We start from the raw sequence: 17,148 nt of genomic DNA, 5'->3' as shown, positions 1-17,148 counted from the left end.
GCCAGTGAAGCAACGTCCTCCACAACTAGACTGAAGAACAAAAGGATAGCAACTTGTCTGTTCCCCTTCCCCCAATTCCCCAATAAAAATCTTTACAAAAAAAATATGTCTAGCACAGTGCCTTATACTTGGAAGGCATTTTAATAAATATTCATAGAATGTTTGTTCTACCCTGTTGCCATTTCTTCATGATGATGATGGTGCTGATGCTGATGATTGTTCCCAAAAGCACAGCTCTTGATTTTATTTTTTTGCAAATTTCGGTTTATTCAGCACCCCAAGCCATGGGCTCTCTTTCTCAAGGAATTCCCCTGCCCCCCACAACTCTTCCCATCTCACTATCATCTTCCTTGCTTCCTTTCCATATTCCCCAATCACCTACATACCCACTCCCATGGGTACTCCCTATGGCTCTCTGGCTTTTTAATTTTTGTATCTGACCTCTCTTTCCAACTAGACTGTAAGCTCCTTGAAGCTAGAGTGAAGTCTTAAGAGTTCCCGGCATCAGCCAAGTACCCAACATTCAACTAAAAGCTCCATGATCATTTTTAGGACTTAAATATTTAAAATTTTCCCCAACCTCTTTGCCCCTCTTCCTTTTCTCAACATCCTCCTTCCACATTCATGGTTCTATTTCACCCCTCACTAATCCCAAGGACTGCAGTAGGGACCAGAGAGTTAGGGCATGGGTCCAAGTGGAAGAGGACCTTCTTATGACCAACTCTATGTCTTCAGGTCCTGCTAAGGTCCCAGTTTTGAACACATTGAAACTGGTTTGTACCATTTGTAGAGGGGAGAGAGTAGTAAGGATCCAAATATATGTTCTGTCCAAAGCCAGATCATCTAGGTCCAGACCCTTGTTTCAGCAGTTACTAGATCCATGATCTTCGGCAAAATACTTAATCTCTCTGTACCCAGTTTACTTATCTGTAAAATGGGAATAACAATAGTACCTCCCTCACAAGATTGTTGAGAGAAATAAAAGAGCAAACCCTTGAAAAGTGCTTAGATTTGTGCCTGAAATATGAAAAAAATCTCAAAACTATTTGCTGCTGTTATTGTTTATTACTATTACCTATCAGTGCCACAGGAAATCAGTAACTCCAAGCCCACATAAATTAAAAATATCTCCTGTGACTAATAATTACTATTACCAGGTAGGGAGCACCTCCTATATGCTGAACTTGCATCAGCTCCTTAAAGGGTTTACAACAACCTTAAGAGGGAAGGAGCTGTACTACTATTATCCCCATTTTACAACAGAGAAGCACAGAGAGGTTAAGTAATTTTCTCAGGGTCACAAAGCCAGCAAGTGGGGAAGGAACATTTATTCCTTTGTTTACCATTTATTGAGTTCTTACTGTATCGCAGCAGTAGATAGCCCTGTGGGTACAAAGGTAAACAGGAAGTTTCAGTTTCCAGAGACGGGGAGGGGCGGGGGCGGGAATGACGTGTAAACAAATAGTTATAACACCGTGTAGTAATTTCTATAATAGAGGCTCACCACAAAAAGTACTACCGGATCTCAGACACTGGGACAAGAAAAGTACTGAGAACTTAAGGGTCCAAAAGAAAGACTTGACAGTTACGGAATAAGTAGTTGTCCTTTGACAAACGTGTCCTGTAATAAACGTGTTAATACCGAAAGGACTAAATAAAGCCGAGTTAAAAGCAGAGGCTGAGCGCCTGGTCAAGAAGCCGGTCTGACAAGTCCCGGTAGAGCTGGAAAGGGGTTAAGGCGAGCAGGTGGGCGGGGCGCGCGCGTTCACGAGCAGGGGTGGGGCCAGGCTCGTCCCCGCCCCCTCCCTCTGCCCAGGCTCCTCCAACCCCTGGGCTGCCGGGGGTGCCGCCCGGGCGAGGGCCGGGGAGCTGGTCAGTGTAGCCAGTCCCCTTTCCCCGCTCTCCTGCCGCGTTCCGCCGGTGGCACGCGCTGGAGAAGTTGAGCCGCGCCCGGGCCGGCTGTGGGGGCTGACGGTCGGCAAAGTTTGGCTTGAAGAGGAAGTGGCTTCAAGCCCCGGCAGGTGGCGGCCAGGCCTGGACCGGGGCGCTCGCGGCCTGCAGGCGGGCTCTGGGCGAGGGCGCGCCCCGGAGCCGGGCCTCAAGCCGATTCCCGGGGCTTCGGGAACCGGCCTCGGAAGAAAGTGCGGCGGCGGCAAGGAAAACAACTCCGAAGTTGGCGAGAGGCACCGCCGCTGCTCCTGCGCCGCCGCCGCCTCCCCGCCCCCAGCCCTGGCATCCCGAGCACCAGTCGAGGAGCCCGGGCCATGGAGCCCCCTCGAGGAGGCGGTACTGGAAGGTCTGGACGCTCGGAGCGGCGCCGCTTCCCCACTGAGTAGACGACAGAAGCTCCGGGACTCTTTCTGCTCCTTTGGACCGCTCAGTATGCTACCGTCGGCCATCCTCCTCCTCCTCCTGGGTAAGAAAACGAAACGAAACTCCTCACCCGGCACCCCGCCCCCAGGGCTGTCACAGGCCAAGGCACTCTAGCTTGCTCCCTTCCTCCTCTGAGGCCTTCGCCCTACCCTGCCTGCCCGTTCTCCCTGCCCTGCCGCCTCAGCCAGCGCAGCCTGCCCCGACCCCTGGTAAGTCTCCAGTCGCCCTCATCCTCCCTCTGGCTTCTCCAGATCTCCGTGCCCACCCCACAGGCCATGCTGCCGGACTTTCCTTTGAGGTCGCGCAACCCAGACACCCCCTGCGCCATCACCCCTCCCCATAAAGTCCCAGGTGGCTCCCTTTTCTCCTGGAGTTGCACAGGTGAAGAAAACTTTAAGATGACTCACTCTCCTGCCCTTTCTCGCTCTTCCTCTAGGAGGAGCGCTGGCCCATCCAGACCGGACCATTTTCCCAAATCCTGGTGAGTAGATGCTGCCTGTGGGGCCTTGGGACTTGGTAATGAGGAAAGACCCAAAAGGATGATTCGCCCTTCCCTGAATTCTTCTGGTACCCACCATAGTTTTCGAGTGGAGATCATTCACCCTTTATTTTACAGACTGGAAAACTGAGATCCAGTGTGAGCCCTCACCTGGTAGTTATGTACTATTTCGTTTTTTTCCCAGTATCCATGCTGATCTCCCTGGCCAGAATGTAGTCTTTCTGAGGGAGAGAAGTATTTCTTGCTCCTCCTGGCCCAGTGGCTGGCACAAAGAGAACCTCAAATTGTCTGTGGTGTTGATACTTAAGATGAAGCTTTGATGTGTAGGGAGGAAAGGGGCCCACTGAAGACTATGACTCTGTAGAGTATGGTTGGGGAGGGGAAGTTCTCTTCTCCTTCTTGAAGAGCCCATACCCTTGGAGGCCTCAAGCCTGGAGAGGGGTGGGACAGTAACAGAATCTCTCAACCAATGTCTCTGACTCCCTCTCTCACCAGCCTGTGAGGAGCCCCCAGCAGTACTCTTGGAAGTGAAGGGCACCTTACAGAGGCCCCTGGGCCGGGACAGCCGCAACTCCCCTGCCAACTGCACCTGGCTCATCCTGGGCAGCAAGAAGCAGATTGTAACGATCAGGTGAGAAGTAGTGCAAGACTCTGTCCCTCTCCCCTGCTCCTCCCCACTTCATCACGGGAAAGCCTTCATGGATCACTTCTTCATGGAATTTCCATCGTTGTCAACAGGGGGAAAAGTAGAATTTGATTTGGCCTAGTTTGTCGTAAAAGCCTGGCTTGTCCTGGACCAGACACAGTGAATTGGAGCTGGCTGGGGGTGGGCATCTAGCTTAGGGTCCTGAAGATCAGCAGTCACTCTAGAAACAGTCCTTTGGCTCCGATATGGCTGCTCGGAGTCCTTCAGTCCATTGTACATCCTTGCCTAGGCTACAGAGCTAGTCCCTTAATCAGCTTAGAATCTTTCTCAGCCTCCCTAGATCTCTTAAACAGTCCAGGTCTCCCCAGGCTCCTCCAATCTTGGGCTGTGAGGTTGGGGCTCATGTTAAGTACCTGGACTTTTGCTTCACTTCCCATGAATTTACCGAGAAATGGTAAGTGAAGGGAGAGAGCAATCTGGAGAGAGGCTGTTGGGGCACAGGGATCAGAATGCCTTGGTGATCCCAGGTCTCACTATTGGGCACTAGAAGGGGATGGTGATTTCTGGTTAATTGAACTATATTGTAACTACCAATTCCTGCTAATACTATACTTGAGTGACAGCGCTGCAACAACTGGAAAGTAATAAACTGTTCTTATTGCAGTCCCAGAACACAAGTCAGTTTTTCCAAGGGGCTCTAGAATGTATCTCGTGGTCTCATGGTGTCACTGGCCTCTGTTAGGACTATTGCCATTGATTACTAAGGAATTTGGCTGAGTTTTCAGTTGGCTTTTGGATTGAGGATAAGTAGGTATTTGTGCTTCTTGGGGTAGAAGGGGTCTGGGGGAGGAAGAAGCCACTGGTGGTCAAGAATGTCTCATGTCCTGCTGTCCTGCTCTCCTCCACCCCCGTAGGTTCCAAAGACTGCACCTGGCCTGTGACTCAGAGCGCTTAATCCTGCGCTCCCCTCTCCAGCCACAGATATCCCTGTGCGAGGCACCCGCCAGCCCTCTGCATCTGCCTGGGGGCAACGTCACCATCACCTACAGCTATGCCGGGGCCAAAGCACCCATGGGTCAGGGCTTCCTGCTCTCTTACAGCCAAGGTGGGCTGGACAGGGATGTCCATGGGGCTATTAACACAGGCAGTGGAAGCCCCAAGGAGGAGGGGAGGATCCTGTCAGCTCCCATGCTTCACAGCCCCTCTCCAGATGGGCTGAAATGCCAGCGGGAAGAGTTCCAGTGCCTGAACCACCGCTGTGTGCCCTTGGTCCAGCATTGTGATGGGGTCGATGACTGTGGCGATGACTCAGATGAGGCAGGTTGCAGTTCATACTCTTTCCCTGACCTGAACCCAGCCTCTGTCCCCACCCCACCATGCAATCACACCTTGGAGGACTTCTATGGAGTCTTCTCCTCCCCTGGATACTCACACCTGGCCTCAGTCTCCCACCCCCAGTCTTGCTTCTGGCTGCTGGACCCCCATGATGGCCGGCGCCTGGCGGTGCGCTTCACAGCCCTAGACCTGGGCTATGAAGATTCAGTGCATGTGTATGATGGTGCTGGGCCCCCAGAGACCTCCCGGCGGCTGCGCAGGCTCACCTACTTCAACAATGGCAAAGCTGTCACCGTGGAGACGCTGTCTGGCCAGGCTGTAGTGGCCTACCACACAGTTCCTTGGAGCAATAGTCGGGGCTTCAATGCTACCTACCATGTGCAGGGCTACTGCTTGCCTTGGGACCGACCTTGTGGCTTAGGCTCTGGCCTGGGGTCTAGTGAGGGCCTAGGCGAGCGCTGCTATAGTGAGGCACAACGCTGCGACGGCTCATGGGACTGTGCCGATGGCACAGACGAGGAAAACTGTCCTAGCTGCCCACCTGGACACTACCCCTGTGGAGCTGCCGGCTCCCCTGGTGCCACAGCCTGTTACCTGCATGCTGACCGCTGCAACTACCAGCCCTTCTGTACTGATGGAGCAGATGAGAGACATTGCCGGCACTGCCAGCCTGGCAACTTCCGATGCCGGGATGAGAAGTGCGTGTATGAAACATGGGTGTGCGATGGGCAGCCAGACTGTGCTGACGGCAGTGATGAGTGGGACTGCTCCTATGCTCTGCCCCGCAAGGTCATTACAGCCGCAGTCATTGGGAGCCTCGTGTGCGGCTTGCTGCTCGTTATTGCTCTGGGCTGCACCTGCAAACTCTATGCCATTCGCACCCAGGAGTACAGGTCAGTGGGAATGCAGCGGGCTGTAGAGGAGTGGGGACTGAGGGTGAGACAAGGCCCATGCAGCCGCAGGAGACCATGAAGGTACCCATGTTGGGTACCCAGGACCTATTGGCTCTTGGGGTTGTCTAGCTAGGGGAAAGGGGGACTCCTCTGTGGGAAGGACAGGTCTAGATCCTGAAAGCGATCTCAAGGAGGGGACCTCAGATGACTTTTGGGAAAGCCATGGCAAAGCTCCAGTTGTCGTGGCCTGGGTGTGGAGAGAAGAGGCCTGTCGGGGCTGGGACAGGGTGCTCTGGCCAGAACCACCTGTGACTCAGCAGCCCTCATTCCTTCCAGCATCTTTGCTCCCCTCTCCCGGATGGAGGCCGAGATTGTGCAGCAGCAGGCACCTCCGTCCTATGGGCAGCTCATTGCCCAAGGTGCCATCCCACCTGTAGAGGACTTCCCTACAGAGAACCCTAATGATGTAAGTCACTCACTCCCCCAACCCTAGCTCATCCTGCTTTCAACCCCGCAGTGGCCCTGCCACTGTCCCCTCCTCCTTTCAGGCTTCTGGCCCTCCCCACCTCTCTAACGCTGATGTCTGTCTCCTCTCCTTGCAGAACTCAGTGCTGGGCAACCTGCGTTCTCTGCTACAGATCTTGCGCCAGGATATGACTCCAGGGGGTGCCTCAGGTGCCCGCCGCCGTCCGCGGGGCCGCACTGTGCGCCGCCTGGTGCGCCGTCTTCGCCGCTGGGGCCTGCTTCCTCGAGCCAACCCCCCAGCCCGAACCCCTGAGACCAGATCCCAGGTCACACCTCCTGATGCTCCCCCTGAAGCCCTCGATGGCAACACAGGTCCGGCCCGTGAGGTTGGGGCTGTAGGCGGGCAGGGTGGGGAACAGGCACCCCCACTGCCTGTCAAGGCTCCCCTCCCATCTGCCAGCACATCTCCAGCCCTTCCTACTGTCCTCGAGGCCCCAGGGCCACTGCCCTCGGCGCTCGTAGAGCCATCACTGCTGTCTGGAGTGGTACAGGCCTTGCGAGGCCGCCTCCTGCCCAGCCTTCGGCCAGCAGGACCAACCCGGACCTCACCTGAACCCCACACAACAGCTCTGTCCCCAGAGGATGAGGACGATGTGCTTCTGGTACCACTGGCTGAGCCTGGGGCCTGCGTAGTTGAAGCAGAGGATGAGCCACTGCTTGCCTGAAGTGACCTGGCTCCCCAGAGGCTCTAGTCCCAGTGATGACGCCCTTTAGAGAGCAGCTCAGCTTCTCTTCCACTACTTCCTTCTGTGGCCCTTGGTCTGAGGGGAGTTGGTGAACCTCCCTTTGGCCCTGTGTAGATGCTGTAAGCTTAGGTGTCCCTCAGGCAGGGAGAGGGCTCACACAGAGCGCACTCTGCACATGGCCAGATACAGTGCCTCCACCACCTTCTCCCCATACCGCCACCATTCGGGTGGCTCTTTTTAAAAAGTAAAGTTCTTAAGGGGTCATAGGCCTGAACACTCCATCCTTGCCAACCCCCTACCCAAAAGTAGCCTTAAGCACCGGAATGCCAATTGGCTAGAGACCTCCAGCCCCCAAGGGGAGGATTTGGGCAGGGCCTAAGGTTATGCCAATTGTGATCCTTCCTATAGGGCCTGGCTCATAAAAACAGCACAACAAATGCTTCTGTTCCATAGTTAGGTCACTGCCCAAGGAGTCAAGGTTGAAAATAAAGGAATCAGAAATTTAAGACTTTTGTAAACAAGCTGTGAGCTTGAATCCCATCTCAGCTTATGCTCACCTCACCTTGCTCCTTCCTACTTAGGCCTTTGCTCTGCCTTCCACCTCCTTCCTTCTTTCTGTTTATCTTCTAACCTCATGTCCTTGATTTTTATACCACTTAGTGGGTAAGACAATTCTAGGGACCCTAAGAACCAACCCTCTCCACCTCCACTCACCACCTGGGGCCCAGATCTACAGTGACTGACACCAGGGTGAGCACCAAGCCTCTTTATTCACTGCCAGGCTGGAAGTCTGGTGAGCCAGCTGGGCCCTGTAGCCAGGAAGGTTCCCATTTATGGAGTATTCCCAGAGCAGAGATCTCAGGAGCAGATTGGCCCTGGTGGAACATGGGAGCAATGACTCGTGCCCTCCACTCTCGACCCCTGCCAGGCACTTACAGTCTGTCCTAGGCAAGACAGATGAACTTTTAGCCAGGGTACCTCAAAGCAGGCAAAGATGAATCGAGAGAAAAGTCACAAACATTTGGGATGTGAAGGTGCTGGCATCACCTTGCCCAAATCTAAGAGGTCTTCCTAGAAGAGGGCCCAAAATGGGTTCTAAAGAATGTTGTCACTAATTGGAATACAGTTTTCAGTTCTAGGCAAGGTGGGAGTCGAGAGTATAAGCAAACTAAGCAGATGTAAGGGCAAGGGCTCTAGGCTGGATCCTGGACCTCAGAAAAGGGGCAGGAGCACAAGCAGAGACCAGAGCTGAATAGCTGGAGAAGGTGATGGAGGAGGAAATTGTCTGATAAATGTTGGGACGTAGCCTCTGGTAAGCATGGTGACAGAGCTGTCCGAGAGTTTGAAATGAAAATCAGGACAAAGGATATAGAAGGAGCCTATGGGGCAAGGAGCAGAGCTGAGGCATCCCTGGCAGAACCAGCCCCCTACCCATCACAGAAATGGGCTCCCCCTTACCCTTCCTGCCTGGCCTATCCCCACCCCTCTGATGGAGGGGCCCTATTGGTTACACCCTGTCAACATCTTCACACCCAACACTAATTGCATAATGCTTCCTCTTTCCCAGTGAGCAAGAGTCTAGGGAAGTGGCAGAAAGGAGATAGGGTGTAGTCTTAAGACCCTGGCATCTTCCGCTCTGGGACGACCCAAGCTCCTTTCACTCCAGACCTTCTCCAGAGACTGGGGGAGAGGCTCCAGAGATTCTGTCTTGCTTACTGTCCTTTTGGGCCTTCCTTCCCAAGTGCACATAATCCCTGGGTCCCACCATTGTTAGGCCCAGTGAAAACTGAAGCAAGGAATTTTGATTTCCCCTCCCACACCTCCATCGCCTGGTCTTCGTCCTCTCCCTGTTCCTGTCTTCCTCCATAACCACCTCAAAAACCTTTAGCCTAACATACTCATCCTTTGTCCTGCTCCAGACCTTTTACCTCCTAGGGGTATTTGAAACTTGAAAGGAGACAAAAATTTAAGGTAAAAGAACGCTGCTCATGGTGGAATGCCTCAGAACACTGGAGGAAGGACTTGAGGGTAGAGTTCACTAGGAAGGCCTGTGCATATATTCATGGGCCTGAAAAATGCTTCTCTAGGTGCTGGGTGTGTGCTCTAGGAGGTACAAGCAGTAACTACTTTTGGAGCCACAGTGAAGCCCCCAGTTGGCAGGGAGAGGAGATTGACCTTGTACAGGCAGTATGGGGAAACTAAGTCAGAGGGTCCTACGGGGAGAGGGTAGGGCATTGGGGAGCACTCACCCAAGTTTTGTTTATCTGTGGCCCAAGGAAAAAGAAGGCAACTTCAAATCCTATCATGATAGACAGCACTATCCAAGGTGCCCAGTATCAAAGGTGGGAGGAGGGAGGTGTTCTCAGCTTGAGAGGAGGATCAGGCTGGGAATCAGGTAACAGCAGAATTCAGTCTTTAAGGAGCAGAATCTGGGCCTGAACCTAGCTCCAGGCCCCACAGGGAGGGGAGAGGGACCCCCAGTCACACAGCCAGAGATCAAATTGGGAGCACCAAATTGTTGGGCACCCTGCTGAATGCCAGATTCTTTATTCTATGTGGCTAACCCTCATGACAGGGCTATGCCATGGGCATCATAACCCCAATTCACAGGTTCAGGAGTAGCATCAGAGGAATTACAAGACTAGCCCAGTTTCTACAACGCAGATTTAAACCTGGATTGGTGCACTTTCAAATCTCACCCTGTCCCACCATCCCACAGGACCTCCCATTCCTGAGGGATTTTGGATATGGGCAAGTATACAGCCTCTTACTAGTGCGATGAGAGAGTTGGTGGTTCAAGGTGAGACCCAACATGCTCCTGTGGCCTAAAGCTGGCTTGAGGGCCGGCAGAAGTCACAGTCAAGCGTTCTTGCTGGGTTCTGCAGCCCCTGACTCACTCTTATCTGATATAATAGAAATGAATCCAGCCACCGAAGTGAGTTTTCCAGATACCCCTCTACAATGTAAAACTTTTCTAAAAACTCATTTTGGAAGGAAATCATTCTAGAACATTATATTCATCTTCAGCACATCTGCAATATAATATAAATTTGGGGGAGTCGCTGAGGAATCCAGAAACCAATGGCTCCTCTGCAGCAATGTTTTCAGAAGCTGTAACAGTACCAGGGGGCTGTTGATGCCAAACGACTTTAGACCACTATTTAAATGCTTATGACTGCTTTGAAAGTTTTTTGTAGTTTTGCTTCCCTCACTACCAGGCTATATTGATTTTCATTACAATATCAGGGGTCACTTGCTGCTCTAAACGTGCTTCTGCTCTATGAGTACAAAACGCACATGGACACATCAAAATTGGGAATAAAGTAAGGATAAGTAGGCCGTGATTGAGGACTGGGGAGTCCATCCAATGAGTAAAATGCGTGAGCTCTGCAGCTGTCCAGGAGTCCTTTCTGCTCCCTCTGGGCACCACAGTGTTGCCCTGTAGTTGACCTCCAGATAAGGGAACTGTCACTGCACGTTAGCCCCAAGATTACCATTTGCCACCTCAATTGGAAAAGTCCACTGAAGATTGCAATTATGGACTGTTCCCAATAATAGGAGACAATTGGAATATTAAGGAAGGCAGCACACGGCTAGAAATGAAAAATCTCTGGCATTGGAAAGAACTGGGTGGGAATCCTGGTGTCCCCACTTTCCAACTGCATGACTGATTTGGGGACAGGCCACCCACCTACTACTATGACCCTTAGAGTCATGAGGAGGAAAGATAATGTCGGAAGGCAGTTAGCCTAGCACCTGGCAAAAGTAGGGGCAGGAAGGGGCAGGAAATTGGAATGTGGGTGCTTCTGGGTGTCAGGAAGGATAGATGGAAGCCTGAAAGGAAAGGGGACTGGGCAGAAAGACAGTAAAGGAAATATGCCATCCTGGCTTTGCACAAAGAAGTGGACATTGTGTGTCTGCCTTGTGTAGCCCAGAAGGCCTGGTGGTGCCCCACTGAGTGCCACAGTTGGTAGGGTAGGCTGGCACTCCCCACTCCCACTTGGGGTTGGCAGCTTCTAGAAGGCTAGTCTCGCCCTTTTTTCCTGCTCTGATTAACACTAGGATGGTGGGCCTGGTAGGGAGGGGGAGACAGAAGTCCCCACAGTTCACACCCACCTGAACCTAGTAACAAAATGAAGCTGCCCAAACAAAGCAACCATCTGTCTAGGGGCCAGGCTAGGAAATGAGTGCTTTTGTGGGTCTTAGCCCAGAAAGGAGGGGTGATTGTGAGGAAGGAGAGAGTGACAGGGAAGCTTGGCAGCAGGGAGGCTGTCCCCCTGTCCCTGCATTTCTTTTGGTTTCTGCCTCTAGCCCCTCCATTTAGCCAGAGAACCTACTCTGGGCTGGACACCAGGCTAGGGGACTGGTATTATCCTGGCTCCTGGAGAAAGACCTCCTGGTCCCTTGGTCCCTGCCTCCTGCCATCCTCAGCTCCCTGTCCCACCGACCCCTTGCCCTACTTCTTTAAACCCTTGTCTCTTCTGCCCTCAGACTTTGTTCTATTCATGTCTTCACCAGACTCCGCAGTGTGTGTGCTCCCAGAGGGAAGCGATGTGGGTCGGGGGCAGAAAAGAGGGAATCCCGCTGACATCACTGCTCATTAGCATGTGTGACCTCATCAGGGGGCGGGACAATTTCCCCAGGTGTCTGGGGGGGGGTTGTGGGGGGGTGGTATTTAAAGGGAAAAGCTGACAGTGCTGCTGAGTGAGGGCGCGGGTGCTGCGAGTCGCGGGCTGCACACCCACACGCACACCGATGCATACGGACCTGGACAACGACATGGACATGGACACGGAAACCACAGCACTCTGCCCCATCGGCAGCCACCAGGCCTCCCCCCCAGGGACGCCCACACCAGGTGAGGCTGAGCTGTGCAGGTTTCGGCTAAAACCATTGGGGTGGGAGCCGAAGCTTTGGTGGGGAGGTCAGAACTAGGGGTTAAAGGAGCTCGAACCCAAACCGCAAGAGGGGAAGTGCAAGTCGGGAAGTGGGGAAGCCTTCCGCTCGTACTAAAACTGGGGCTGGACTGGGGCGGGGGAGGGGGCGTTTAGCTGCCTAAACGCCCCCTCCCCCATTACTCCCAGGGCTTCGCTGGGGAAACTGGTGCTTGGTCCCCTAGGTCAGCCTCACTCGCTAGAGGCTGGGATAGGCAGGAGGGAAGGGGGAAAGGGAAGGGGCAGCCCACAAGCTTGGGAATCATGGGAGGGGGAGGCGAGGGGGGGCTGCCCTGGGGACCTGTTGTAAGGATTCCTTCTGGCTCCTGGAGGCCCTGGCTGCCGGCCATGTATTGATCCTGGGCTATTTCCAGCCTCTCTCTATCCCCTTTTGTTGTGTCTGTCCTTCCTCCTCCAGTTACCCTGCCCCATGCATTGTCACTCTCCCCCTCTCAGGCTCCGGATTCTCTCTCTCTCTCTCTCTCATCTCTCTCTCTCTCTCTCTCTCTCTCTCTCTCTCTCTCCCTCTCCCTCTATCCTTCCCTCCCTCTACCTTACCGTGAACACAGTATTCCCTCAGACTCACTGGGATAAAGAAGGATTCTCACACATGCCATGCACTGGGGGATGCTCACCTACAGGGCCACAGGAAGAGTCAGCCCCTCTCATGTACACACCCATGGAAACCCAACATACACATCTCAAAGAGCAAAGGCCCTTCCCTGGGAAGAGGCTCCCCACAAAGTTTTTGACTAGTACTACCTGCCTGTCTCCCAGAACCTGGGCAGCAGCTTCAGCTTCAGCTTCCAACGAGCTAGGAGGCTGCCAGTATAGGAAGCAGTAGGGACAAGGCCTCTTGGTAGAATGAGCAGCAGCCCCTGGGCCAGAGGCCTAGTTTGGGGGTGTGCCTGTGTGTCACTGTGAAGTGTGAGTGGGTGTGTGAGGCTGCGCACAGGTGCCTCCCCTGCATGGGGCATGTTTTGAACAGGTTATGGCTGGAACCACTTTGGGCAAGCCATCAGGTCACCTCCTTGGAGCCCAACCAATTTAGGTTTCAGTGTAAGAGGACGGACCAAAGATTCTCAGCTCCTTCTGGGTCATGGTCATTGACTAGGCCTCTGAAGGTGGAGCTGCAAGGATTGATTGAGCTCTCTGCAGATGGCTAGGCACACCCCGCTCATAGCTTCCTTCTCTTTGCCTCCCAGAAGCGGACACCACACTGCTGAAGAAGCCAGAGAAACTGTTGGCAGGGTTGGACCGGGGTGGGCCACCCCCTGCCCCAGGGGCCCCCAGACGAAGAGGCAGTATGCCTGTCCCCTACAAGCACCAGCTGCGGAGGGCCCAGGCTGTGGATGAACTTGACTGGCCACCTCAAGCCTTATCCTCTGGCTCCTCTGACTCCTTGGGCTCAGGGGAGGCAGCCTCCACCCAAAAGGACGGCATCTTCAAGGTCATGCTGGTAGGGGAGAGCGGAGTGGGCAAGAGCACCCTAGCAGGCACTTTCGGTGGTCTCCAGGGAGACAGTGCTCATGAGCCAGAGAACCCAGGTATTTGGGGATCCCTGCAGGGGTTGAGGGTGTCTGTAATCAGGGATGGAAGCGCTCAAGGCATGAGCAGCCCCTGGAGGCCAGAACAAAAGAGATGTTTCTCCAGTGCTTTCTTTGGCAATCTCTCTGGAGGGGGTCCCTGGTACCTGGATCAGAGGCATCCCTAGTTACCAAGCCTCACAAGTGTTGGGAGCCTCCTAATGGGCTCTATTCCTTGTCCTTCTTTCCCAACAGAGGACACCTATGAGAGACGCATCATTGTGGATAAAGAGGAAGTGACTCTAGTTGTTTATGACATCTGGGAACAGGTGAGAACTGAGATGTGACTGCAAGCACATGATGAACCCTGGGAGGACTGGGAGGGGCAAAGTCTGGCTGATGGCTGGTGAGATTGCAGGCACTGGTTTCAACATGTAGTATCATCTCAGGGAGTAAAGGCCCACACCAGTGTGATATCATTGCATTGAGAGCTGCTGTCTTTCCAGGATCTTCTGACCCAGAGGAAAGTTAGGATCTGAATTTGACAAACCCTGCAGCTGCAAGTCAAGCTAACCTCCTGAAATTGACCCTATCCATACATTTTTCAGCCTGGAAGAGTCTGTACAGGACAAGAGCTTAGGGCTCTGGAATATTAGGGAAAGGGGAAAAAAACCTGAGGATTTGTGAACATTTGGCATTAAGTAGTTACTATGTAGAAATGAGAAACCAGATTACATATATTTGAATAACATTCATTTCTTAATTAAAAGTTTAAGCATCAGAAAGTAGAATGGGCTACCCTAGTCTAGGATCCTATGTCTCCAATTCTTCCTGTGGGGCTCATGTTACTAACCCGTCCCTGCTCCACAAACACACCCTGGGAATGGAGATTCTGTCATTAACTAGCTCTGCTGTTCTAAGCAGTGGCTTCTCCCTCACATTCTGATTCCTCATCCTTGAGATGCAGATGCTGGACAGGTTCTCCCATGCCTCCAGCCCTGACATTCCATGACTCTCTCTCCCATCTGCAGGGGGACACAGGAGGGTGGCTGCGGGACCACTGCCTTCAGACCGGGGATGCCTTTCTCATCGTCTTCTCAGTCACGGACAGACGAAGCTTCTCCAAAGTTCCAGAAACCCTACTTCGGCTCCGGGCTGGGAGGCCCCACCATGACCTGCCTGTCATCCTCGTTGGAAACAAGAGTGACCTAGCTCGCTCCCGGGAGGTCTCACTGGAGGGTAGGTATCCTGAACCTCATCCACACTTGCAGTCTCATGAGAGCCTGTCCTTCCTATGTCACCTCTTTTCCATAAGGCCTTTTTACCCTCAGGTGTACAAACTTAATTGTATTTAGCCCCTGGCTAAGGGCAGACTCTCAACGCCTGTTCCTAAGGCCCTGAGAATCCCTTCTCTTCATTCCCCCTCACGTCTTCTCCAAGGCCCCTTTCTCCCAACCCTCCCTCCACACGATCCCTGCCTTGTTCCCTTACTTGCCCCAATCCTTTTCCACTGCATACCAACCTCACCGAAGGCACCCTCGCTCCGGGCTCAGTGCAGCCCTGCGGGAGCCTGAACCCTCCCTTCCTGCAGAGGGCCGCCACCTGGCAGGGACATTGAGCTGCAAGCACATCGAGACGTCGGCTGCACTGCACCACAACACGCAGGAGCTGTTCGAGGGCACAGTGCGCCAGATCAGGCTGAGGCGGGGCCGGAGCCATGCTGGGGGCCAGCGGCCAGAATGGGGCGGCCCGGAGGGTCCCGCGCCACCCACGCGCCGGGAGAGCCTCACCAAGAAGGCCAAGCGCTTCCTTGCTAACCTGGTGCCACGCAACGCCAAATTCTTCAAGCAGCGCTCCAGGTCGTGTCATGACCTCTCTGTGCTCTGAGCCACCGTCGCCATGGTCACCGCGGTCGCCATGGTCACCAATCACCACTCTCTCCGCTCGCCCCCTAGCCCCGCCCCGCCCCATCCCCGTCCGGCTTCCTTCGTGAAGACCGTCTAGGAAACCAAAAACTCCCCGGACGCCCTTTTGTGACCACGGCGGTCACCCCACACCCGCGTTCTCTGGATAAACCCCGACCATAGGGCGCCTAGGAGGCAAGATGCAGACCCTGGGTGGGCGTGCTGCGGCCCGTGGGCGGGGCGGGTTCCAGCAAGGTGGAAGGAAAATCGTTCTGCAAGGTATTTTGTTTTTAATTACTTCGCGTTTGACCACCTCTGCTGTAAAGAGATTCTAAAAAATGAGAACTGGAAAAGGGCTTTGTAGACGCCTTTACAGGGTTTTCCACCTTTGTACTCTGCGCGAATATGCCTCACCTTTAAGAGAGTCTTAAAGGTAAAGACACAGAGACCCTTCTTGGAGACTTCCTAAAACGTTCTGGCTCTTATCTGCTGCACTGTCCACTTTGCCTTTAAGAAGTTCTTAAATTCACTGGAAGTGCAATTTTTGATAATTGATTCTATGATTTATCGTTACACCATCGCACTTTCCCTTTAAGGCTATTAAAGGTAAAGTGTGGACAGACTTTTGCCTTCAGATGCCAGTGTGAGGAGCTGAGCGGGTGGTAACCCTCCTTTGGCCAGGACCCAGGAGGCACTAGCAAGGGGCCACCCTTCCCTTTTCAATAAAGAATTTTCTACTTCACTTATTCACTTTGATTCTCTGTTCTCAACACCCCCACGGAAGGGATAGATGTAGGAAACTCTGTTACAGACAAGAAAACTCTGGCTCAGAGGAATAAGGAACTTAAATTTCTAGGGAGGCTCCAGAACTGATTTAGTCCTGGTGTAGTCTGTGACCGCAGCCACAGGCCCTAAGAGATAATTGGGTCCAACTCCTGCCTTTGCAGATGAAAAAACAGGCCTGGGCAGGAGCAGGGACCTGCTAGAAGTAATTTAGTAACTTAGTGACACTGGTACCAAGTCCCCAGACTCTAAGCCCCATCTTACCCTACCTTATCCTGCAAGGAGCAGGCTAGAGGCTACATTTAGTTCCAGGCGCCATACTCAGCTATGACTTGGGCTGGTTCAAGTTGAAGACCACATCCACCAGGAAGGCCCATCAGCTGGGGCATGATGGGGTCAGCCTGCACTTCCCTTGATAGGGCCCCACCGCCCCAGCTGTCACCTGTGAAGCCCGTGTGAGAACCGAAGCTGTCAGTGCCTTCCCTAGTGACTCCCACGCCTGCAGCTGCCTGAGCCACGAATTTGAACAAAGGGAACAGAGGCATCAGCTCCCCTCACACTTAGACATACAATACAGTTACCTGAGCACTCAAGGGCCAGGCCTCCACCTCACCCCACTCAGGTTCCCAGAACCTGATGGAAAAAGAGATGAGATGTCTCCTGAGTCCTTGTACCTAAGGAGGAGCCAAGGGAGACCAGCCCAGCATGGATGGTTATGAGATAATATGAACAGTGACACTACCCTTAAGGCTTTATTCACTTTATCTGTTAATTCTTTAATGACTACATAATGTGTTAATACTTTTTTTTTTTTACTCTGGAAGAAACAAAGTTTAAGTAACTTGTCTGAGAGGTCAATAAGCAAGCAGAGCTGGGATTCCATTTATGTCTGCTTGATACTTAATGGTGATTTTATCCACCTTTGCATCTGTGGTTCCCCTTCCAGTAAGGATTGGGGGGAAGAGGAAGAGGGACAGTAGAAGAAATGCAAGTGACACAATGAGCAGGAACATTGGCAGTAGCTGTGGTGAAAGGGCCAGAGAA

At 53.1% G+C, this 17,148-nt stretch overlaps 2 protein-coding genes across 2 annotated transcripts; both read left to right on the top strand.

Moving 5' to 3' along the window:
• Positions 1 to 1,801: 1,801 nt before the first annotated feature.
• On the top strand, positions 1,802 to 7,475 carry LRP10 (LDL receptor related protein 10). Its single transcript, XM_019663176.1, has 6 exons — positions 1,802 to 2,416; positions 2,810 to 2,854; positions 3,368 to 3,503; positions 4,433 to 5,746; positions 6,083 to 6,212; positions 6,349 to 7,475. Exons 1-6 carry the CDS (start codon positions 2,383 to 2,385, stop codon positions 6,934 to 6,936), a joined length of 2,247 nt encoding a protein of 748 aa, XP_019518721.1. The 5' UTR covers positions 1,802 to 2,382; the 3' UTR covers positions 6,937 to 7,475.
• Positions 7,476 to 10,339: 2,864 nt separating this feature from the next.
• REM2 (RRAD and GEM like GTPase 2) lies at positions 10,340 to 16,061 on the top strand. Its single transcript, XM_019663177.1, has 5 exons — positions 10,340 to 11,815; positions 13,097 to 13,438; positions 13,673 to 13,746; positions 14,449 to 14,656; positions 15,009 to 16,061. Exons 1-5 carry the CDS (start codon positions 11,713 to 11,715, stop codon positions 15,302 to 15,304), a joined length of 1,023 nt encoding a protein of 340 aa, XP_019518722.1. The 5' UTR covers positions 10,340 to 11,712; the 3' UTR covers positions 15,305 to 16,061.
• Positions 16,062 to 17,148: the final 1,087 nt, after the last annotated feature.

This window comes from Hipposideros armiger, unplaced genomic scaffold, assembly GCF_001890085.2.
Source record: "Hipposideros armiger isolate ML-2016 unplaced genomic scaffold, ASM189008v1 scaffold_385, whole genome shotgun sequence".
Classification (NCBI taxonomy): Eukaryota; Metazoa; Chordata; class Mammalia; order Chiroptera; family Hipposideridae; genus Hipposideros; species Hipposideros armiger.
This window is presented reverse-complemented; position numbering and strand designations above follow the sequence as displayed.

Coding starts and splice junctions, on each gene's coding strand:
- LRP10 (XM_019663176.1), top strand. CDS start 2,383: ATGCTACCGTCGGCCATCCTCCTCCTCCTCCTGG. Junction 3,504..4,432: donor AAGCAGATTGTAACGATCAG/GTGAGAAGTAGT, acceptor CCACCCCCGTAG/GTTCCAAAGACTGCACCTGG. Junction 5,747..6,082: donor ATTCGCACCCAGGAGTACAG/GTCAGTGGGAAT, acceptor CATTCCTTCCAG/CATCTTTGCTCCCCTCTCCC.
- REM2 (XM_019663177.1), top strand. CDS start 11,713: ATGCATACGGACCTGGACAACGACATGGACATGGACACGGAAACCACA. Junction 11,816..13,096: donor CCCAGGGACGCCCACACCAG/GTGAGGCTGAGC, acceptor TTTGCCTCCCAG/AAGCGGACACCACACTGCTG. Junction 14,657..15,008: donor CCGGGAGGTCTCACTGGAGG/GTAGGTATCCTG, acceptor CCCTTCCTGCAG/AGGGCCGCCACCTGGCAGGG.